Source organism: Emys orbicularis, chromosome 11 (genome assembly GCF_028017835.1).
Source record: "Emys orbicularis isolate rEmyOrb1 chromosome 11, rEmyOrb1.hap1, whole genome shotgun sequence".
Classification (NCBI taxonomy): domain Eukaryota; kingdom Metazoa; phylum Chordata; order Testudines; family Emydidae; genus Emys; species Emys orbicularis.
The window spans coordinates 44,424,497-44,447,919 of NC_088693.1; the positions used below are offsets into that span (position 1 = coordinate 44,424,497).

Genomic DNA, 23,423 nt, shown 5'->3' on the forward strand with positions numbered 1-23,423 from the left:
GCATGTACATTAAAAAAACCAAACCCAAAACAACACCCTGCCAAAACAAAACACTATACTGCACAGACAATTTCTCCCCTAACAAGGGGACAAGATAAAAAAATGAACCACATGTGACAGATGCTAGTTACATTGCTTAATGCACTTCTGGAATGAATTCGGATACTAGTGATGCAGAAGGTATAAAAAACCCATATAGAATAGAATTTCTTCAAAAGTATTGTGTTTAAATATCAACATATGACTTACTGAATGGATCTTTAGCTACCAGTGGTTTGGAAACACATGGTGGTCCAGGTCCTAACCTATTTTCAGCTGTTACACGGAAGAGGTATTCCTTTCCTTCAATCAGTTTTAGCACATGGTATTTGCAATGCCTGAGTGTTGAAGTGACAGTAACCCAGCCTATTTCAGCTTTTGAGTTGTCTTTCTTTTCCAGGACATAGTTCAGGATTTCACTTCCACCATCATCAAGAGGAGGCTCCCACTTGCAGACAACAGAATGTTTTCTAACATCTTCAAATGTAAAGTTGATAGGAGGTCCAGGTGTATCTATTTTTTAAAACACCAGTAAAAAATTATTAGTATTCTCTGGTGAGCATCTGCTCTGACATTTTAAACAATGAGGCGTTTAAGCACATACCTAATACGTTTACTTCACATGAGGCTTTTGCAACACCATGATCATTTTCAACTCTGATTGTAAATGTGCCATGGTCAATTCTGAGTGAGTCACGAACAGCTAACAAGGACTCTCCAGGTTTGTGGTTGTCAATATTCAAACGTTCTGGCAGTGAAAGATAGAATGGCTCCTCTTCTTCAACTTCACCCTTCCTTCTCCTAGTAAACTTTGTTACTCTCTTTTTTATTTCCTGTGGCCTAATAGTTTCATCATTCCGTAACCATGTAATAGATGGGTATGGTGCTCCGGAAATATGTGCTTCCAGTGCAATTTCATCACCTTGCCTCACCTCAAGGCCAGCCTGCAGATTAGCAACCAGGAAGACTTTTGGAGCCTCTGTAATAATAAGAAATGTATTTTAAGTTGCATTTAGAAATGAAGTTAAAAGTAGTATTTTTCAGTAGGTTTAAGAACTGATGGTAGTAAGAAAAATAAGCCAATCCTACCAATGGGATCAACAGCTTTCACTAATGGAGTGATGCGAGAAGGTTCACTGACACCTGCAGCATTCTCTGCACGAGCACGGAACTGGTATTCCTTGCCCTCCTCAAGCCCTTTTACTGTGTAGGTCAAAACAGGTACCAAAAATTCATTGCACCTTTCCCACTTGTCTTGACCCTTAGCAAGCTTTTCTAAGATATAGCCCATAATCTTGCATCCTCCGTCATACAAAGGTGGCTTCCATGTAAGTGTTACTGACTTTGATGTTGGATTATAAATCTCAAGATCAACAGGTGGATCTGGACGCTCTGTAGAATTATAATAAAAATAGAATTTAAACAAATAGAAGATATAGAGAAATTATTTTAAAATCAATCTAGTCGATTATCCATTGATATAAAAACTTACGCTTTGGATCTTCAGCAATGACTGGGTTCCTTAATTCAATGTATTCACCTCCTCCAATTTTATTGACAGCCTTAACACGGAAGTAATATTCGCCATTTGGTATAAGATCCTTGACATTCCACGAGAGTTTGTTCTCACCAGACATCACTGGAATATATGTTCTCCGACCAGCTTCTCTACGTTCCAGGACATAATGTAAGATGGGAGTGCCACCATCATACTCTGGAGGTTCCCAGGCTATCTTGCATGAATTTTTAGTCACTTCACTTGCTTTAATGTTTTTGCACTGTCCAGGCAGACCTGTTTCAAATAATAATTTTTATATAATTGCCCTAACAACAACAAGAAACTAGGAAACTGCTTTAGTACAAATGTGAAATTACATTGTATTTTTTACTTCTGTTTTTCACAAAGCAGACCAGAAGAACAAATATTGGTTGCACAACATAGACATGAATTTACATTTCCTTATGGCAGTAGACATGAAAGATTCATATAACCTGTTGACTTAGTTTGTTTTATTCTCCATACTAATTTGCTTATTAAGGGATTACAGATCTAGTAAAGTGTCAAAATTGACCTTTTGGGGGGATTTTATGTCTAATTAATATTTTAAATATAAATAGTTGGCAATACTGTACAGTTATAGTGCATAATTATATTATTTTAGAATAGGTATAAAGGGTGAAATTCTGTGCTATGCCTCTGACAGACACAGCATGCAACTTGTAGCCCACGGGAATGGGGGCTATGATGGCTTTAAGTCTCCTTTGTATCCTCCAGCTCCAGGGCTATTCTGGGGAGTGGGAGGCCGCCGGTGCAAGTCAACAGCTTTGGGGGCATGATTAAGTTCTGGCAATCTCAGTGAACTTCCTTAGGGGCCAAAGTGCCACCTAGAGTCTCTGCAGTGTTGTGTGCTAGGGGCCCCAACATACACTTCCCTCCACCAAATCCTTCCCCTGGGTTGCCTCCCATACCATGGCTCACAACGGGTTCTTGAGATGTAACCTTATATCTGTCTCCTGAGTGCCTGCACCAGGGGAATCCTCCTTGGCCAGATATGGGACTTTCATTGCGATTTTATGCCATCAATGGCCCAAAACGGATGAGCATCTCACCCAAAGAGTTTATCGTCAAAAAAAGTTTAGTTACCTATGACTTTGACGTTGACTGAGCCAGTTGTTGAGCCCAGTTTGTTCTCCAGGGTGATAGTGTAAACACCTGCATCAGCATGAACACTGTTTGTGACTTCAAGCAGTGCAGATGTGTAATCGCTCTTCATTGTTGTTCTGTCCCCTGCTTTAACCTCCTTGCCACCTTTATGCCATGCAATGGTTGGTGATGGAACAGCTCGAAAGGGTACAGGGATACTTAACTTCTCTCCTTCAATAACAACAATGTCTTGAGTCTTTAGGTCAATAGTGGGATTGCCTGTAAATGTAACAGTATATTATTAAAAAGCTTCAAAATGCCCAAATCCTTTTGCATTTATAAATTATAATCCTTTTAAAAAGAAATATATTCTTACAGTCTGGATCTTTAACAACAACATTTTCTGAGATGTCTGATGGATCACTAGCTCCAATAGCATTGACAGCTCTGACTCTCAGCACATACTCCTTGTCAGGAACAATGCCCTCTTCCACTTTGTATTTCAAGTCTTTTACTGGACGAGAATTGATTCGCATCCATTTTTCTGTTCCTGCTTCACACAGCTCAACATTGTATCCAATAATAGGACTACCACCATTTTTCTCTGGTGGTTTCCATGCAATAGAAATGTGCTTTCTGCTTGCATCTGTCACATGTAAATCGAGAGGAGGTGATGGAGGGCCTGCAAAAATGCAAAAGAATTACAGTACTTTTTGCAATATCAGTCCATCAATATGGTATTTTGACCCCATATTTCATACTTTAATTATTACATTATGACTTACTTGTTGGGTCTTCAATAGCAAGGAGATCAGTTGGTTCACTTGGATGACCACAACCAGCTTCATTTTCTGCACGAACCTGGAACTGTACCTCTGTACCTTCAATAACATCAGTCACTTTGAAATGACAGTCAGGTCCAGCTGTCTTGCCAGCTTTCACCCAGCGTGTGCCTAATTTTTCTTTCTTTTCAATAACATATCTATGTAAATAAGAAAAGATACCATTAGAAGTATGGAATCATAGGACAAGCACAATTTCATACTAATTGAAAATAAAGAGATATTAAAACAAAAACAAATAAAAAAAGCATATCTGTATATCTACACATCACCAAGCGTGCAGCTAGTGCTATACAAATCTGTAATCATCTTACCTTTGAATTGGTCTGCCACCATCATTCTTAGGTGGTTCCCATTTTAGGTCAACATGTCTCTTTGTCACTTCAACTACTGCAAGAGCATATGGTGGTCCAGGAGTAGCTAAAAACAAAATATCCGTATTAGGAGAAAAGGAGTCCAAAAACTGTGTCTTTGTATATACTAATTTCTAAACATGCAAATGTGAAATCTTACTGAAGGTGTCTTTAGCAAGAACTGAATCTTCAATTTCACAATAGTCACTCTGCCCAACTGCATTTTCGGCAGCCACACGGAACACATAGAGAGAGCCTTCAGTGAGTGGGGTCACTGTGTATTTGGTGTCCTTTACTGTTGTATCAACTGTTTGCCAGCCTTTCCGTCTCACATCTCTCTTTTCAACAATGTAGTTGGTAATTGGGGAGCCTCCATCTTTTTCTGGTACCGTCCATTTAAGATCCGCGGTGTTCTTAGTAATGTTAATAACCTCAAGCCATCGAGGTGGTGAAGGAGGGTCTGTAAAAATAGTAAAACAAAGGAAAACGGTTTTATCTATTTATCCTATCAGATGCATAGAAGACAGAGAATAACGTGAGGCTTATTAAAAGGTTACATTTTTACAGTGGATGCAGGATAGAGTTCAATATTTTATAAGCTTACAAAAGTTTACTTGTTGGCTAAACATACAGGCACGGTTTAGACTGCTTTAGTTTATATTTTAAAACTGTAAAATATGTATTTTTAATAATATATTTTAAATGCTACTCACGCAGTCTCTCTTTGCATAGCACAGGGTCACTGGGCTCACTAGGTTCGCTCTCCCCAGCCTTGTTCACAGCTCTTACACGGAATGAGTATTCTTGTTTCTCCATAAGCCCCTTGAGGAAATGTTCAGTCAAGGGAATGCCCTCAGCCACTCTTACCCACTCATCTGTTCCGGTTTTTAGTAACTCAATGACATAAGACTCAATCTTTGCACCTCCATCATGTTCTGGCTTTGTCCACTGCAGAAATAATGATGTTTTGGCAACATCTTTCACAGTTGGCTTGCCAGGGGGCCATGGAGGATCTAGACACAAATTAAATAATAATTTAGATTTTAGATCAAATTATTTCCTTGGTTTTATGTTAAATTAAATTGTGAAAGAAATGTATTCATAATACCAATAGGATCCTTCACTAGGATTGGCTCTGTCTCCTTGCTTGGTTTTCCAGGTCCTGCAAGATTCTCTGCCAAGACACGGAACTTGTACTTCTTCTTGTTGGTAAGACCTTTAACTCTGTTAATTGGGAATAAAATGTATATTTAGTAATAAAGCCAAACCCACACATTTATGCATGCTTAGCATTGTGTTTTTTAAGTCATTATACTACTACATATGTTAAAAAAACCCAAATTCCTAACTACTGCTAAATATGTTATATTATATGGTATTGATTAAAGATACTAAATGGTATACTGACAATAGAATCATAGACATGTAGGACTGAAAGGGACCCCGAGAGGCATCAAGTCTAGTCCCCTGTGCTGAGGCAGGACCAAGTAAACCTAGACCATCCCTGACAGGTGCTTGTCCAACCTGCTCTTATAAACCTCCAATGATGGGGATTCCACAACCTCCCTTGGAAGCCTATTCCAGAGTTTAACTACCCTTATAGTTAGAAAGTTTTTCCTAATATCCAACCTAAATCTCCCTTGCTGCAGATTAAGTCCATTACTACTTGTCCTACCTTCAATGGACACAGAGAACAATTGATCCTGGTCATATTTATAGTATCCCTTAACATATTTGAAGACTGTCAGGTTTCCCCCACCCTCCCAGTCTTCTTTTCTCAGGACTAAATATGCCCAGTTTTTTTAACCTTTCCTCACAGGTCAGGTTTTCTAAACCTTTTATCATTTTTGTTGCTCTCCTCTGGACTCTTTCCAATTTGTCTACATCTTTCCTAAAATGTGGCACCCAGAACTGGTCACAGTACTCTGGCTGAGGCCTCACTAGGGCCGAGTAGAGTGGGACAATTACCTCCTGTGTCTTAGATACAACATTCCTTTTAATACCCCCAGAATGATATTAGCCTCTTTCGCAGCTGCATCATACTGCTGAGTCATATTCAATTTGTGATCCACTATAATCCCCAGATCCTTTTCAGCAGTGCTATCACCTAGCCAGTTATTCCCCAATTTGTAGTTGTGCATTTGATTTTTCCTTCCTAAGTGTGGTACTGTACACTGTCTTTATTAAACTTCATCATGTTGAATTCAGACCAATTCTCCAATTTGTCAAGTATTTTGAATTCTAATCCTGTCCTTCAAAGTACTTGCAAGCCCCCCATCTTTGTGTCATCTGCGAATTTTATAAGCATACTTTCCACTCCATTATACAAGTCACTAATGAAAATATTGAATAATACCAGACCCAGGACTGACCCCTGCAGAACCCCACTAGATACACCCTCTCAATTTGACAGTGAACTATTGATAACTATTCTTTGAGTACAGTCTTTAAACCAGTTGTACATCTACTGTATAGTAATTTAATCTAGACCCCATTTCCCTAGTTTGCTTAGGAGAATGTCATGTATGACTATGTCAAAACACTTACTAAAATCAAGATATATTACATCTACTACTTCACTCCACCCCATTATCCACTAGTCCAGTAACCCTGTCAAAGAAGGAAATTAGGTTGGCTTGGGAGGATTTGTTCTTGCCAAATCCATGCTGGGTATTCCTTATAACCCTATTATTCTCTATGTGTTTACAAATTGATCATTAATAATTTGTTCCAGTATCTTTCCAGGTATCGAAGTTAGGCTGATTCATTTATAATTCCTTGGGTCCTCTTTGTTTCCCTTTTTCAACATAAGTACTATCTTTGCCCTTCTCCAGTCCTCTGGAACCTGCATGAGTTTTCAAAGATAATTGGTAACGGTTCTGAGATTGCTTCAGCTAGTTCCTTAAGTACCCTAGGATGAATTCTGTAAAGTCCTGCCAACTTGAATACATCCAATTTTGCTAAATATTTTTTAACTTGTTCTTTCCCTATTTTGACTTACATTCTTTCCCCCTTAGTGTTTATTGTATTGATTATCTGGTCACCTTTAGCCTTTTAAATGAAGACTCAAGCAAAATAGGTATTGAATACTTCAGCCTTCTTGAGTTAATATCTCTGCTTCCCTGCTAAGTACAGAATCTACACTTTCCTTTGTCTTTCTCTTGCTCCTAATGTATTTAAAGAACTGCTTATTGCCTTTTATGTTCCTTGCTGGGTGTAACTCATTTTGTGCATTAGCTTTTCTAATTTTCTCCCTACATGCTTGTGCTATTCTTCTGTACTCCTCCTTAGCAACAGCAGAATGTCATACAGAAGACTAATGTTGGAGATCTGCCAGATGTTTTTTGGAACATTGGATTGGAAGAGTGTTAGCTACATACAAGTGTTGACAAAATGCCTGTGTGACCTAATGCATGGAATGGCAATGGCACCAACTTTGAGAACACTCATTGGCAATCACAGAGAGTGTCCGGGGTTGCAGCAGAGAAAGTTGCTATTCTATTCAGGGGGAAAGGAAAAAGAATATAAGACTCTTAGTCTTCCATAAAGAAATTCTTGATTAAAATTAGGTATTGAAAGAGAAAGCATGCCATCTGACATTAGTTTGTTCTACATTTAGACAGCAAAAAAGAACAAGAAAATGATATGATATATGTTGAAAAGGTCAGTGCTACATTTATCTGTATTTATAGCCCCATTTACAAGCTAAATTGATAGTAGTCATACTTGAATGCTGTATCTGTCACTGGTATCTTATTGCATCTTATCCATTTATTGTGATCAGGATCATATCTCTCAACCCAATAACCAGTGATTGGACTGCCACCATCTTCATCTGGTTCAGACCATGTTAAGGTCACAGAATCTTTAGTGACTTCAGAAGGTGTGACACCTGTCGGAGGCCCTGGTGGATCTGTACAAATTCATAAATATAGATTTAAATATACACACACATTTGTATATTTATACATTTTCTGTAAAAGTACACAGTAAACTGATTAATCAAATTAATTAGCTTACCAAAGGAATATTTAGCAATGATGGGGCTGTGTTGAACTGGCTCCCCAACACCATACATGTTTTCAGCACTGACTCGGAAGATGTATTCTTTATGAGGGGTTAAGTTCGTCGCTTTGAAGTTTGTTCCCTTAATAGTCGATGACATCTTGTGCCATACTTCACTGTCTGTAGCTCTTCTCTCAACAACATAGTTTGTGATTTTAGATCCACCATCATCTCGAGGGGGATTCCATGTCAGGAAGCAGGATTCATTTGTAATATCCGATATATCAAATGCAGCTGGGGGACCTGGCTTATCTATAGATGGCATAGATGAATATTAATTTCTGATGCTTATATGGTTGGCTACATTTATGTTGATTTAAAATAAATATAATAAATATAATATACCTAAAACATTAACTTCAACAACGGCAGTAGCACGCCCACTGGAATTGACAGCTTCAATAATATAGGTACCACTGTCACTTCTCTTGCTGTCTGTAATAGTGACTCTGGAATGGTTAGGTTTGGTTTCAATCGTAATTCTATCGTCAGGTTTCAGGATTTTATCAGCCTTGGTCCAAGTAATCCGAGGCTCAGGCCTTCCTTTTATTGTAGCTGGTAGCTCAATTTTAGTTCCAGCTTTTACAGTCAGTCCAGCTAGAAGTTTCACATCTAGGAAAATTTCTGGGGCCTCTGATTTACGAGAAAATTAAAACATCGTTACAAAAACAGTGTTATGAAGAATGTTAGAAAGAATATAATGGATTTAATTCATTCATTTAAATAATTACCTTTTGAATCCACGGCCTGGATCTCATCTGTTGGCTTGCTTGGTTTGCTTGCTCCATGTTTATTCAAAGCCTTAACCCGGTATGAGTACCATTCGCCTTCTTTAAGTTTTGGTACTTCCATTCTGTTAATTAGAACACAATTCAGATATTTAAAATGGCAAGAATCAAATATTTTATTTAATTAAAATGGCATTCCTTCTGATTTTAGTGCTTAAAATGCTTACTTTGTTTCAGCAACAGGTTCGCCACAGGGCTCCCACTTATCAGTACCACGTTGGCATTTTTCTACCAGATAACCCTTGATGCGTGAACCACCATCATACTTAGGTGGATCCCATGCTAGGAAGATGCTTTTAGATGTTGGATCTCTCCATTTAACATTCTCTGGTGGATCAGGCACAGCTATAAAAATGAGAGATATAGAGGATCTTAGAAACCAATCTGAGACACAGATTTTTTCCAAAAGTAAAAGCAAAAGCAGTAACATAATAAAAACATAAAGATGAATACTTACTTGTTGGTGCTGACATATTTACAGGTTCATCAATATATGCAGGCTCTCCTGGTCCACATTTGTTGCGTGCTGAAACTCTAAACAAATATTCTTTTCCTTGGATGAGGTCAGGTACAGTGAACTCTTGGTCAACAACATAATCCAGAACCTGAGAAAAAGAAATGTTCTAATTTATTTCTAGAATTCCTTCTGAAAGCAGTAAATGACCAAACTTCTGGGGTACAAACGGAAACAATATAGGAAGTGACAACTAACCGTAATCACAAAAACAAAACAAAAAACTTACTTTGGTCCATGTTTTCCGGCTTATATCACGTTTTTCAATAAGATAGCCAGTCACTGGACTTCCTCCATCATTTTCTGGTGCATCCCATGTCAATTGCACTGTGTTCCTGCTCATATCTATCACTTTTAGTTCTCTTGGTGCACTTGGGCGAGCTGGAAGTGACACATATTGCATTAATTTGTCTTTCCATCAATAGTTTACCATATTTTCTATTCCATCTATTTATTAAAAGACTTGGGCTACTTAGACACTCTCCCCTAAATTATGAACTGTAGGATACTGAAAACTGAAAGACCACTGCAAATGGACTTCAGTAAAGTTATTTTTGTTAGAATTATTGTTAAATGTACCTCATTTGCTGAATGTTATATGATTTCTCATAGTATAATGATCTAAAGATTTTTTGCAAGATATTGGTTAGAAGTTATTGCTATAATTTAAATACCCGAAAGGAGGTTTTTGCCTGCTTACCAATGACATTAACATCAATTTCTCCTGAAACAGATGACACAGGGTTTTGTAATTTCAAGGTATAAATGCCCTTGTCTGGACGTTCACTTGGAGTAATAACAAGTTCTGCAAAGGCTGCAGTAGTCTCTATTTTCACACGATCACCCTTTTCTAAGATTTTGTCACCAACAGACCATGTTGCAGTTGGCACAGGGTAGCCCCTGATAGGAACACGGATCTTGAGTGGCTCTGGGACAATAACTTCCAGTCCATCTTTAAATGCACTTAAGTCCATTGTCGGTCCAACTGAAAAAGGGGAAAAATTGATTCCATTAAATACTTTCAGACTTTTTGATTTTTTATTGTTGTTAATGATACTGCAATTGGCAGGCTGCTACTTGACTCCACTTCCACCAGCAGCAGCCAGTTGGGAGCCACCTGGGCCCAGCTGCAGCAGCTCACTCCTGCCCTCTCTCTACCAGTGTGCTCTTTAGAAACCCTTAAGATAGCTAGGTAGCTAAACAATAGCAGGTGGGAAGTTTAACTTCCATTGGTAGTAAATCTTTAAATGTATTTTTTAAAGTTTTGGGCCCCATTCTGTAGGTGATTAGTTAAAAGACCATCCTCCTTCTTCAACATAGCTGCTTATGCTGTTGTTCAATGGGTCTCCCAACAGTAGAGCTAGCCCACCTGCAGAGATGGTTGTAGTAAAGAATTTCTCTGGGTCAGAGGCCCTTGCTGTTGGCATTCAGTGTTGGTATAATAGGTCTGATGAAGGCCAGGCACAGTAGCATCCTGATTTTAGCACTGACAGCTAGTACTGTCATGATACCCTGAACAGATGCAGCTTTATGTCTTACCTGATTAACTAAACTAAAAAGAAAACTGCTTACCGTAAGTGTCATCTGCAGTCAGTGGCCCAATAGCCTCAGCTGGATCTGAAACACCAGCTGCATTTTCTGCAGAGACTCTGTAGTAGTAACTGGCTCCTGGTTTCAACCCAGTTACCTAAAAAGGAACAAATAAGCAATTGCAAATTAAAAATCATGTTAAATATTGTGAACACTGTGACATTGCACTCCATATGTTTTATGGAAATATGCTAATGAGTGTGACTATAATGTAACTGGAATATGCTTCATGCAAAAGGTCTCTTGTAAGGTATCATTACAAAACTTATAATCTACTGAGTGTGTTCATCCTTTTTGTATGTATGTATCATTCTTGTACTTAAAACTAGAAATATGAAGTATTACTCTGAAGTCCTATTGTAATTATGTAAAGTGTGGGCCATTAATGGTAGTTTAGAATCTTGATGGCTCCCATTGACTAAGACAATTGGTTGTAAATGGCTCCGTTTACTTGCAAGCCTTCCTGCGTTCCTGTGAGTCAGGCCGGGAAGAATGGAGGCTTGGGGTCTCACAGGACATGTGACCATGTCACCTGGTACTGGAATCCATCTTAAACCTGGTGCTTTTCCATTTAGAAGGAGGGGTGGGGACCCAGAGAGACAAAAGATTCCAGCCTTGTGCCAAAGCTATAAAAGGGGGTGGAACAGAACAAAGCTGCCAGTTCTGAGAAATCCCCTAGTTACCACCTGAGCTGGAACTAACAAGGACTGTATCGGGGGAAGGATTGGGACCAGACTAGGAGGGAGTCTAGTCTGTGAAAGAAGCTTATTGGAACATCTCTGAGGGCGAAATTTACCTGTATTCAATTTCTTAATGTATTAGGCTTAGACTTGTGTGTTTTGTTTTATTTTGCTTGGTAACTTACTTTGTTCTGTCTGTTATTACTTGAAACCACTTAAATCCTACTTTTTATACTTAACAAAATCACTTTTGTTTATTAATTAACCCAGAGTAAGTGATTAATACCTGGGGGAGCAAACAGCTGTTCATATCTCTCTATCAGTGTTATAGAAGGTGGACAATTTATGAGTTTACCCTGTATAAGCTTTATACAGAGTAAAACGGATTTATTTGGGGTTTGGATCCCATTGGGAGCTGGGTGTCTGGGTGCTGGAGACAGGAGTACTTGCTGAGCTGTTTTCAGTTAAGTCTGCAGCTTTGGGGGGGTGGTTCAGACCCTGGGTCTGTGTTGCAGCAGGCTAGCATGTCTGGCTCAACAAGACAGGGTTCTGGAGTCCCAAGCTGGCAAAGAAAACGGGCGCAGAGGTAGTTTCAGCACATCAAGTGGCAGTCCCAAGGGGGTCTCTGTGACCAGACCCGTCACAAACACATACTGAATATTTCATTTAAGAATGAATCACCTTACCTTATAAGTAAGATTAGGGACAAGTCTTGGATTACAACGGATCCAGTTGTCTGTTCCCTCTTCACGTCTTTCAATAACATAACCCATTATTGGACTTCCTCCATCTTTCAGAGGAGGCTCCCATGTAAGCTGCACAGATGACTTAGTTTGGTCTGAATGACTGAGGTTAATGGGAGGACTTGGTTTTTCTGAAAAGAATTTGAAGAAATTAGACATTATCAACTGGAAAAGGAGATTTGGTCTTACTATATATAAGTTGAACTATATCATCCATTGATACCTTAAATATTATTTTAAAGCCTTCCCCATAGTCCTACTATTCTTTTTTTTTTTAAAAAGAGATTGGTTCCCAATTTCAGAGCAGAATTACTTAGAAGAAGATCTGTCATTGTTATTCTTAAGAGTGGCTAATTTACCAAATGATCGCAAAATATTTCTGGTGAATTCAAAGAAGAAAAGTAGGAAGAGCTAACTTAGCTTACACTACTTTCTCTCCACACATCTCACCCATCTCTACTCCACTCCTGGTCTTTTCTGTACATATGCTGTACGAATGATCACAATTTCCTTATATTATAAAACAATCAACACTGTTAAGACTTTAATACTCACCAATTGGGTCCATAATTTTAACAGCTCGAGTAGCAGCACTTGGTTTGCCAACTCCAATCTGGTTTTGTGCTCTGACTCTGAAGTAGTATTCTTTGTTTTCCACAACATCAGTCATGGTAGCAGCTAATTCATGTGCTGCAGTGGTCATAGCGGGCTCCCACCTTATTGAACCTTTGTCACGCAATTCAACAATGTAGCCAGTAATTGGAGAGCCTCCATCATACTCTGGTGGCTCCCAGGTAAGTGAAGCACCAAATCTGTTCACATCAATAACTTCTACATTCAGAGGAGGACCAGGAACATCTGCATTTTATTTTTTGTGGGAGAGGGGGGGAAAGAACAATAATGCATGTTGGGAGAAAAAATGCAAAAACTAACTAAAAACATTATTTTGAGATTTTTTCAAAATTGTGGCTTACCAAATTTGCTCTTTGCTTCAACAGGTGTGTCCGTTTCCACTGGTTCCCCAGTGCCCACTCTGTTTTTAGCACTCACTCGGAAGAGGTACTCAACTCCTCCTCTCTGAAGTCCAGTAACGGTATATTCACAACTGTCAGCACGGTCAGTGGCCAAAATCCAGGTCTTACGTTTGATATCACGTCTTTCAATGACATAGCCAATGATTTTACTTCCACCATCACTTTCTGGTTCCTCCCAGGCAAGGCTAACTTCACCATCATATGTTTCAGTGACTTCTAAGTTTCTAACTGGACCTGGAACATCTGAAATTTATGTGAAAAGTATTTTTAGTATAGCTCATCTTTGTTTTTACTTTGACCTACAAGCAAAGAGTAAGCTGCTATAGGTTACGAATTGCACTGAGGTAGTTTATTCCTGCTTGAAATGAGGGTAGAACCCCACCATTGCAAATGATGGCATTTTCTTTCTACATGTCCCATAGAGCTAAACTGCTATATTATGACAATAGCTGTAAACAGAGCAAAATCCAGTGCAGACAAGGCCTTAATAAATGAAGAGCTTACCAATAACATCTACATTGATGTGTGCTTCAGCTTTGCCATGTTTGTTTTGGAGTATAATTTTGTATCTTCCTTTATCAGATTTCTTTGCTTCCAAAATTTTGAAGGTGGTGCTGTCAACCGTTGTATCAACTGTGTGTGTTGGCAGGCTTTCATCTTCTTTTAACCACTCGGCTTCTGCTTTTGGGTAGGCATCATATGGAACAACCATGGTCAAAGGCTTCCCAACATCAACCACAAGGTTTTGGTCAGCAGTCTTGATTCTTGGGGCAGCTAAAAAAGACCAGTGAGGCAAATGAGTGTTTAATATTTTCAAAACTATTCAATATACTTCTTGCATATTCAATACAGATTCTAACTCAGAAAAAGTAACGGGAGTTGTATATGAATCTGAAACAAACTATTAATGTATTCATGGAGTTGCCCCAAAGGGACGAATTCACACTGGCCAGTGTACATGGAGCACCTGATCCTGCATTGAAGTCAATGGGAGATTTACCACTGATTTCACTGGGCACAGAACCAAGACCTGGCTGAGTATAAGGGAGAAACTTTCCTGCATATATCTGGCTCACCCAAAACACAAAGAGGTCACTGCAGAGGCCTCCCCAATAACAACCACAGAGGAATATTACAGGAGGGGCCTAAAGGCCACAAGGCAAAATCCATGTATTTTTGCATGGTACCCTGAAATGCACAAAGTAATAATAAAAGCTAGTTCTAATATAGACGTTTTCTTTAGTAGATCTCAAAACACTTTACAAAGGAGATCAGTATTATTATCCCCATTTTACAGCTGGGGAAATTGAAGTACAGCTGTGAAATGACTTGCTCAAAGTCACCCAGCAGGCCAGTAACAGAGCCTAAAATAGAACCAGGGCTCCTGAGTCCCAGTACAGTACAGTTCTCTATCCATTTGGCCATACCGATGTGTGTGTGTGTGTGTATATATATATATATAAAAGTAGGGAGAGGCTGCTGTTGGGCATTAACTCAATGCACTTTCATGGTCTGATGCTGCAAACTGGCACATGAGCAACTTTACTCAAGTGAGTAACCCCACTGAAATGACTTTTTTTTTTTTTAAAGAGAACTGCAGCGGCACACGATGTATGTTCCAGATGGTCTTTACAGCATAATTCTTTCTTTTTTTTCTTTCCTTTGGAAAAAAATGTATACATTTTTCATATACAAATAGAAACTTCTGTTTGGCAATTTTCTTTTTTGACTGAATTATAATCCCAGTGGTCATGGAAAAGTAGTTTAATGAGATTCCAGATTGTCTCCACTTTACTACACATTCTAATCCAACCTTCTGAAAAGGTATATGAAATGTTACATAACTAGTGACAATATCTTTATTAACTAATCTCAGATTTTATAAGATAAATACAATGAAGTAGATGACTTACCAGCCAATTCAAGTTTAGCTCTAGCTTCTTTATCTTTGGCAATAAATCTGTATTCACCTTGGTCACGAGGCCTTATTTCGCACACCTGCAGCCTATGGACTTTTCCTTCACTCATCATCTGATGTTTGTCACCTTGGACTATAATCATGTTATTTCTTAACCACTTGACTTCCACTCCATCTTTATTCAACTCAGCCATGAAGATGACATCAGAGCCTGGAGCTTCATAAATATCTTGTGGTGGTCGGATGATCTCAATAGGAATTTCTGAAATAAATACCCATTAATTTGAAAAGTGTTTAATCTTTCTTCTAATTACTAAGAACTGGCAGAAACTCCTTTTTAAGTTTACATTTACCTTCAACAAAAAGTCTTGCCCTTGATTTCCTGTCATCTACTCCACAGGAATATTCACATTCATCCTCTAGTCTACAGTCTTTTATAATTAATCTGTGCAAATTTCCATCCTTCTCAAACAGATACCTTGACGGGGATAAGGGATGGTGAGAGAAATAAGTGAATTAAAACACAGAACAAACACCAAAACACGACAAACACATTTTGAAGTTTAACAAGAGAAGTGTGATAGAATGTGCATACTTTTTGCCTTCTCTGATTTCTCGTCCATTTTTGTACCATTTTACACTTGCTTTCTCTTTGGAAAGCTGGCAGGTAAAGACAGCGTCATCAAATTCAGTGACAGTCTGGTCCCGTAGGTGCTCAATGAAGTCTGCAGGTGCCTCTGTGATAAGGAGCTCTGCAACAGATTTGTCTTGTCCAGCAGTGACGGTGTATTCGCCTTCATCTATAAACCCGCAGTCTTTAATGATAAGTGAGTGTTTGTATTTGTCAACTTTGTACAAAATGCGTCTGTCAAATGTAACTTCCTCGCCATTCTTTGTCCACTGAAGGGTTACATTGAGGCGATTGACTTTGCACCAGAATGTGACTGATTTCTTCTCCATTGTCTCAATATCTTCAAGAGGGACAACAATTCTGAGATCCTCCTCTGTTGAAATGAAAAATAAAATATGGCTCATTTACATCCTTATTTAAATCAGCATTTGACATAATTAAATGTCTGTAACTTTTAAAATGCAAGTTACTTACCCAGGACTGTTAAGGCAGCAGAGCTCTTGACGTGTTCCCCTCTGGCGTTTGATAGTGAGATAGTATAGGTAGCTTGATCTGCAAAGTGTGCATCTCTGATTCTGAGAGTGTAAACTAAATCCTTGTGGACCATGATGGATTTTGCACTATCGAATATTGGCTCCTCATTTTTGTACCATTTAGCTTTGGCACCTTCTGTGTTGACCTCACAGTTAAAGACAAGTTCTTCTCCCTCTTTAACGACTTGATCCTTAAGTGGAGTTATAATCCTGAGTTTTTCTGAAATTGAGAAAAAATATTGCAGCTTTCATACTATATAAGAATAAAATAAAATGTGCCCACACCACTTACTAAAATAAACAAAAGCTTACCAATCACTTTTAAGTGTGCTGTTGCTTTGATTCCACCAACCATGATGGAATACTTTCCTTCGTCTCCTAAAATAGAGTCCTTAATGACGAGTAATCTCTTTTTGCCATCTGAAATGATGTCATACTTATCACCAGCCTCAAGTACTTTATTACCCCTCAGCCACTGTACTTCAAAGCCATCTTTGGATATTGAGCAGACAAATTCAGCTTTTTCTCCTTCTAGTACTTCAACATTTTGTGGTCTGGTAATGAATTCTGCTGCAAGTTCTGTAAAAATAAATGTTGAACATATATTATTTTTTCTGTATAAACAGAGCAAAAGAAAATTGCATACCCTTGTCTACCTGTTTTTTCTATGAAAAAATATACCAAAGTAATTTTCTTACCATGTACTTTGAGTTTGCCGGTCGTGCGAGTACTTGGAAGCCTACAGCTGTATTCGTCAGCATCGTCAAGGCGAGCATTATGAATTACAAGAATTCTCTTTCGGCCATCAGCAATTTGTTCATATCTACCACCTTCAGGTAATTCCTTATCTCCTTTAAACCAAGTTACTTCAGCACCGGGCTTAGAGACTTCACAAATGAATTTCACAGTGTCAGTTTCATTTACTTCGATATTGGGAAGATTTTTGGTGAAAACAGCTTCCTCCGCTATAAAAAGAAATTTAGAAGCATTTGATTAAAACAAAATGATCAAGCTATTGTTCTTCTTTCACATGAAGTATATTTAAGAGTAGATTTAGTTTTACCTATAACTGTTAGGATGCCCGAGGTTCTAGCTGTTTTTGCTTCACATGCATATTCTGCTTCATCTTCAAATAGACATTTGTTGACCACAAGAATATGCTGGGCACCTTTGGAAATTATGTCATACTTTTTGCCCTTTCTGATTTCAATGCCATCCTTAAACCACCGTACCTGTTTTTAAAGCAAATTGATGTTGTAATACTGTTATTAATGTTAATGCATTGCATCATCAATTTTAGCATTGTGTTACTTTGCAATAACATAAGATTGAGATTTTTAAAAAACAACAACAACCTCACACTGAAGTATTATTCAGATAATAAGAACATGATATTACAGACCTTGACATTTGGGCGGGAAATTTCACATTCAAACCGAGCAATCTCTTTTTCTTTCACTTCAAGGTCGGTAAGGGGCTTTGTAAAGTCAACACGAAGAGCTATAAGGAAAAAAAAAAATATATATATATATATATATATATATATATATATATATATATATATATATAAAAGTTGAGAATAATCATAGTTATGCAAGAATAAATCATTACAGATGATAGTAATATGATTATTAATAATGCTAACAACGAAGAGGTTAAATTACATGACTTACGTTCCACATTCAAGAAGCAAGAGGTCTTGAAATCCTTAGCATCACAGGTATATGTTCTAGCATCATCTAATGTGCAGCCATGAATAATGAGTTTTCTGACCCTGCCCTCAGCAATGATATCGTGCTTCTTTGTTTTGTGAATTTCATGTCCATTCTTGAACCATTTCACCTCTGCATTTTCTCTGGATACTTCACACTCCAGTACTGCAGTGGCTTCCTCCTCTACTGTCTGGTCCTCAAGTGGTTTAGTAAATTCAACTGGGGGTTCTAAAAGAAGGATAGAAATTAGAGATGGAGAACACCATAATTTTAGCCATCCAGCAATCAATACAGGATTATTCCCTACAATACATTCCTGAGTGTTATGTCTAATCTAATTTTAAATTACTCTCAAGTGATGGGGCTCCTAAAATTTCTACTGGGACAATAATCCACAAGGCTAAAAGATTATTCTGTTGGAAAATTCTTCACTATATTCAGTTTATTTTTCATTTTTTCAGTTTTAGCCTATTACAGTTGTAAAAACAAAGATGAGGATAAACAATTTCCTTGTCTCCTTGGTGCTTACAGTTTTAGGTACTTGTAAATCATTATCACAAGCCCCTGTACCTTAATTTGTTTAGCCAAGCTGTATGTATGTATTGTAGTTTTCATCATTTCTTATAAGTAATTCCCTGCAACCATTGCAATTGTTTTTGTGTCTCTTCTCTGAATTTGCTCCAGTTTATCAACTCCTTTCCAGTACTGAGATAACTAGAAGTGTATGCAGTGTTTTAGGTATGATCTAACCAGTTTAATATAAAGAGTATCCATAGACTTCCTAATCCATGGTGGATTAATAATCACCAGACAGATATAATTATGCTAACCAGTTTACCTTTTACAAAAAGATTTGCTTGTGTTTTGAAATCCTTTGCAGTCAGTGAGACTTCTCCAGCATCTGTTAACTTGACATCTCTGAGAATAAGCGAGTGTACTCTTCCTTCAGCACGTGTGACAACCTAATTAAACAAAAAAGCATTTTGTAAGTATCTACACTAAATATATGAGGACTCTTCAATTTAATGTCATTTACTCTTTATTATTTTTATTGGGTACATATTTTGGACAATTTCCTCCTACATATGCATGGTGGATCTAGGACACTTTCAAGATTTTTGATATATATATATATATATATTTCCCCCCCCTCTTATCTACACAGGCACTGGTATTAGAGTACTCCCACGCGTTCCAATGAGAGGAAGTATATGTCAAAATCTAAAGAAATTACATCATATATATAATAACTTAAAAATATATGTTCATATTCACAGTGTGTGTGTTTAAAATAGATTAATGACCTCATTGTGAATAAAACAAATAAATATACTTATTCCCCTTTGCAAGAATGCATTAATTGCTATCTTAGCTCATTGATTTTGTAAAATGGCACTTAATTGAGACCAAGTTTATTGTGAATTGGTGCTTATAAACACCAAAGTAAATATGGGCAGTGACAATAGCTTTATGGTGACAAGTGGGTATTCCTTGTGACTATGTCGGAAGTAAAAGCGATAGGAGAAAATGTGCAAGAACTGAAACTCTCCTTATACACACATTTTACTCACTGTGATAACATTATACCAGTATATTTTAGTAGCTAAGGACCCCTAGTGAAGGGAGTGCTCCATGATGGTCCAATGCTGCATCTACTCTTGAATAATCTCTTGTAGCTGCACTACTCTTAGCTCTACATGTATGCTAGGAGTGGACCCACCAGCATTACAACCACACAGAAGGCTCCCACTACCGACAGAATGAGGTTCATAAAGTATCTCCTAAAGAATGATTTTAAATTATTTGTAGGAAAGTATAAAGTCAAGCAATAGAAGTAGTTCTGGTAAGGTGAAGGCAAATGGGAAGTCTAAATTGAGAAGGAAAACAGAGGAGATGGAGTTGTTTCTGAGAATACTCATTATGCCCAAAAAGAAATATTTATATCCTTGAAACATTTAGCTGAAAGAAGTTCAGATGAAGTAATAAATTTGCTTGGCCAAGATAGTTTAAGGTAAAGAATAGTCAAACCTCAAATCCCATTTTCTTGTAGAGTCAGTTTGACTCTCGGAAACAATGGTGACAGTGTTTAAAGAGGTTATTTTAGAGGAAGTGATGGATCAAATAAACATGGAGCGCCTGAACGTGTATTCCTGTGCAACCAAATCTTTTGGTTGAAGCCAATACGAGCTGTGAGTGTGTAGGGGAAATCAGAATTAAGGTATAAAATCTCATTAAGTAGTTGAAATGAGTCAGAAAGTGGCCCAAATGGACAAGAATAAGATGATATTCCTTAATGTTTAATACTGAAGTTTCAGTATCTCTTACTATATTTTGCAAGTCCGTAACAATGATTAATCCACTTCATTGACTCAAATCCTTGCACATTTTTATTTCAAAATATGAAAGTGAATTTTACCTTGGTTTATTAAACCTCTAATCGGCAGAGTTTCAATTCTGTTTACAGATCTTTAAGTATAGCAATATGGATGACAGTTCTGAGTTTGGCTAAACTGAGTAAAACTCAGAAAGATCTCACTGAAAACAAGAGTCCTCTTATTAATATATGAAAAATCTACAGTAAAAATTAAACTAAACTTCAATTTGCATTAAAGAAACACCTACCAGCATTATTACAAATTCTGAAATTTCATTAACTTGTGTAATTCCTTAGACATTTACTTGTGTTTTCCTACAAGGCAGCTCTATTTAACTAGAGATCTGAAGGCATTACACATAAAATGAGTACCTAATAAAGAATGCATCCGAATAACTGCATCTTAAAAATTGTAACATATATTTTATATTTTTTATAATATATTCCCTACTGTTGGCAAACTTAAAATATTCAATTAACTACATTCCAGGCAGCTCAAATCTCAGAGCTAAGAGTCAGCACTTGAAGAAGGGTTAAAAATAGCTAGTGAGAAATGTTTGGCAAGCAAACCTGCCTAGAAAGTTATCTGGAAAGCCTGATCAAATGCCTGAAATGGAATTTCAATCTTCTTAATCCCCATATATGCAGAACTGGACCGCAGCTCTGCTTTCAGTGGAAAGAATCAGGAACTGCATTTATCCATAAAACTCACTCAAACTGCAACACACCTTAGCAGGAACCATTTCATACCCCTTGTGGCTGCGATTGCCAACAATTCAGGCACAAAAAGCTTTTTACTCTTGTGGTCAGTGTTTTGAAACCTTTTAACTTTTCTTGGTGTGATAAATACACATGCTATTTCAGATCCACTTTATTTACAGAAAAATACAAATTTATGTTTAAGTGAGAACACTGTACATCTGAAAATAGAAGCAGCACATTCCTCTGTCTTAGTGCTTCTGCTGCTGGAAGGAGGGAGGTAAGACATAAAGGAGAGTGGGGAGGAAAGGAAGAAAGGGGGAAATTAGGAGTGGAGGAAAGCAGGTGGCAGGAAGTCTCTTTACCTTGTCACTGGGTTCCAGTTTCTGTCCATGCAAGAACCACTCCACCACGATTCCCTCATAGGAGAGCTCACAGTCAAAGGTGGCTGATTCACCAGCTGTCACTGTTACATCCTTGAGCGGTCTGAGCAGGCCAATTACTCGTGCTTGGCAAGGGGGAGAAATCATCTTCACATTAGTCACTTCACTCAAGAGAGGGCTGCTGCCCTACCCACTAATCTCTATGGTGACTTCTCTCAAGAGAGAGAGACATGGTAATGCAAAGCTATTTAAATTCCTTAACTAGAGGGGGGCCACTTGGAGTTCTTAGGGGGAGGGTTGGGCACTGGAGATTCCCTATTTGCAGAGCCTGTTTCTTTACAATGAACAAGATCAGCAGGAAAGTTGCAGTGCATCTGTCTCCCTGCCAAGCCCTGCATGCCTCTTGCTAGATAAGGCATGTGCCTTCCAAAATAGCGAGTGCTAGGATTGGAGGGAGAGACAAGTGGTCTCCAACCATGTGATCTGTCCCTGTCCATCAAGCGCTTAGTTCTTTCCCCAAATGTTAGTGTGGTGGCATCCCAGCAATTGAAACCAGAAATGTCAGCACAGCAAAGCTTTTGGTTGTAATACTTCAGTTGCATAACAAATGATGACACAAGACCACCCAGAAGCCTTAAAGTCAATGTCCTTTTTCTCTTGCTCTAATAAAAAGAAATTATAAAAATTATATTTAAAAAAAATCTTAAACTAACAGGGATCAAGGTCATCAGTGACCGATACTTTAGAATCACTGTCCCTTCAAGGAGTGACCAGGGGCTTGGTGCAGTTTAGTGATTTAGCCACCCATTCCAAACAACCAGCTGTGTGATGTAATGATTCAGTTAGTTTCATTTTAATTCATTTCTTCTAATTTTAAAGACCTAGCATTCACTATATCTATTCATTCATATACAAATAAGACACTTACGTTTCACTCGAAGGTGAGCACTGGATTTGGCATTTGCTGCTTGGAAGTCCACTCCACCAGCTTGGTCCAAACGTACATTGTACAATACGAGGAAGTGCTTTTTGCCTTCCTCCTTAATTTCACACTCCTTCAAGAAGGAAAACAACAAAGTATAGAAGTAGTGAGCTGTGTTTATAGAATTTCCGCAGACACACAAAGTATATACTGTATGTAAAACAACACTCCTGTGCAGAATATTTTTTAGAGATACATGTAGCCTTGCTATATTATTTCTATATTATTTCTAAAATATCCATAATGTCTAGGCAATAGATACTTTTGAAATCTGAACTGCTACGAAATTGCCTAGTACAGCCAACAATTCAAATGATGTGTTTGCTCATAAATCCAATTAAGGATTATTTCCATTAGCTCTGCTGAAGATATACATTTATTCATGAACAATGCGCTGACGAAGTGGGATGTTGGGAAGAACTTAGATATATTGAAGACACTGGCGTGTAAGCACTAGCAATAGCAGGTGTCTGGCAATGCTAATGAACATATCAACAGTCTCTCATTACAAAAGATAGTTCTCATTTTAGATCCACGTTTCAATCTCTCTCTCTCTCTCTCTTGCAGACACAGAAACTTACAACTATCTCACTTTTCCTATTGTTTGTTTATTTCCATCAGGACTGCTGAATTCAGTGTTGCCAACTCTTAGGTTTTTCTAGGTTAGTCTCTCAATATTTGGTGTTTTTTTTTAAATCACCAAGAGTCATACAAATATGTAAGACTTTCAGCCTCAGTTTTGATTTTAAAAAGTAAGTTTCTAGCCTTCCTGGTTGTGGAGAAAAACTAAAAAATGTGAATCGAGTGCACCTAAAATCTCAAAAGCTAGAAGGTAAGTTAAAAGAATCTAACATGTATTTTTTTATCTCATAGTTGTTATGACTCTCTGTTCACACAGA

The 23,423-nt window shown here is 37.9% G+C and overlaps 1 protein-coding gene across 1 annotated transcript in view; it reads right to left on the reverse strand.

The window, feature by feature from the left end:
• Positions 1-23,423, reverse strand: part of TTN (titin) — a 309,203-nt gene that overhangs the window by 77,300 nt on the left and 208,480 nt on the right. Inside the window, exons 193-228 of the mRNA XM_065413700.1 lie at positions 22,471-22,597; positions 21,525-21,667; positions 18,925-19,048; positions 18,048-18,314; positions 17,777-17,874; positions 17,438-17,606; positions 17,073-17,339; positions 16,687-16,953; positions 16,316-16,594; positions 15,806-16,214; positions 15,564-15,688; positions 15,206-15,472; positions 13,797-14,066; positions 13,233-13,535; positions 12,814-13,116; positions 12,202-12,389; positions 10,818-10,932; positions 9,946-10,230; positions 9,475-9,626; positions 9,189-9,336; positions 8,899-9,076; positions 8,675-8,796; positions 8,289-8,576; positions 7,899-8,195; positions 7,605-7,791; positions 4,987-5,102; positions 4,592-4,891; positions 4,039-4,338; positions 3,840-3,945; positions 3,469-3,665; positions 3,060-3,365; positions 2,684-2,962; positions 1,532-1,831; positions 1,129-1,431; positions 644-1,018; positions 250-552 (exon numbers count right to left, since the gene is read on the reverse strand). Coding sequence (XP_065269772.1) covers positions 250-552; positions 644-1,018; positions 1,129-1,431; positions 1,532-1,831; positions 2,684-2,962; positions 3,060-3,365; positions 3,469-3,665; positions 3,840-3,945; positions 4,039-4,338; positions 4,592-4,891; positions 4,987-5,102; positions 7,605-7,791; positions 7,899-8,195; positions 8,289-8,576; positions 8,675-8,796; positions 8,899-9,076; positions 9,189-9,336; positions 9,475-9,626; positions 9,946-10,230; positions 10,818-10,932; positions 12,202-12,389; positions 12,814-13,116; positions 13,233-13,535; positions 13,797-14,066; positions 15,206-15,472; positions 15,564-15,688; positions 15,806-16,214; positions 16,316-16,594; positions 16,687-16,953; positions 17,073-17,339; positions 17,438-17,606; positions 17,777-17,874; positions 18,048-18,314; positions 18,925-19,048; positions 21,525-21,667; positions 22,471-22,597 — 8,263 coding nt within the window. The remainder of the gene's footprint in view (positions 1-249; positions 553-643; positions 1,019-1,128; positions 1,432-1,531; positions 1,832-2,683; positions 2,963-3,059; positions 3,366-3,468; positions 3,666-3,839; positions 3,946-4,038; positions 4,339-4,591; positions 4,892-4,986; positions 5,103-7,604; positions 7,792-7,898; positions 8,196-8,288; positions 8,577-8,674; positions 8,797-8,898; positions 9,077-9,188; positions 9,337-9,474; positions 9,627-9,945; positions 10,231-10,817; positions 10,933-12,201; positions 12,390-12,813; positions 13,117-13,232; positions 13,536-13,796; positions 14,067-15,205; positions 15,473-15,563; positions 15,689-15,805; positions 16,215-16,315; positions 16,595-16,686; positions 16,954-17,072; positions 17,340-17,437; positions 17,607-17,776; positions 17,875-18,047; positions 18,315-18,924; positions 19,049-21,524; positions 21,668-22,470; positions 22,598-23,423) is intronic.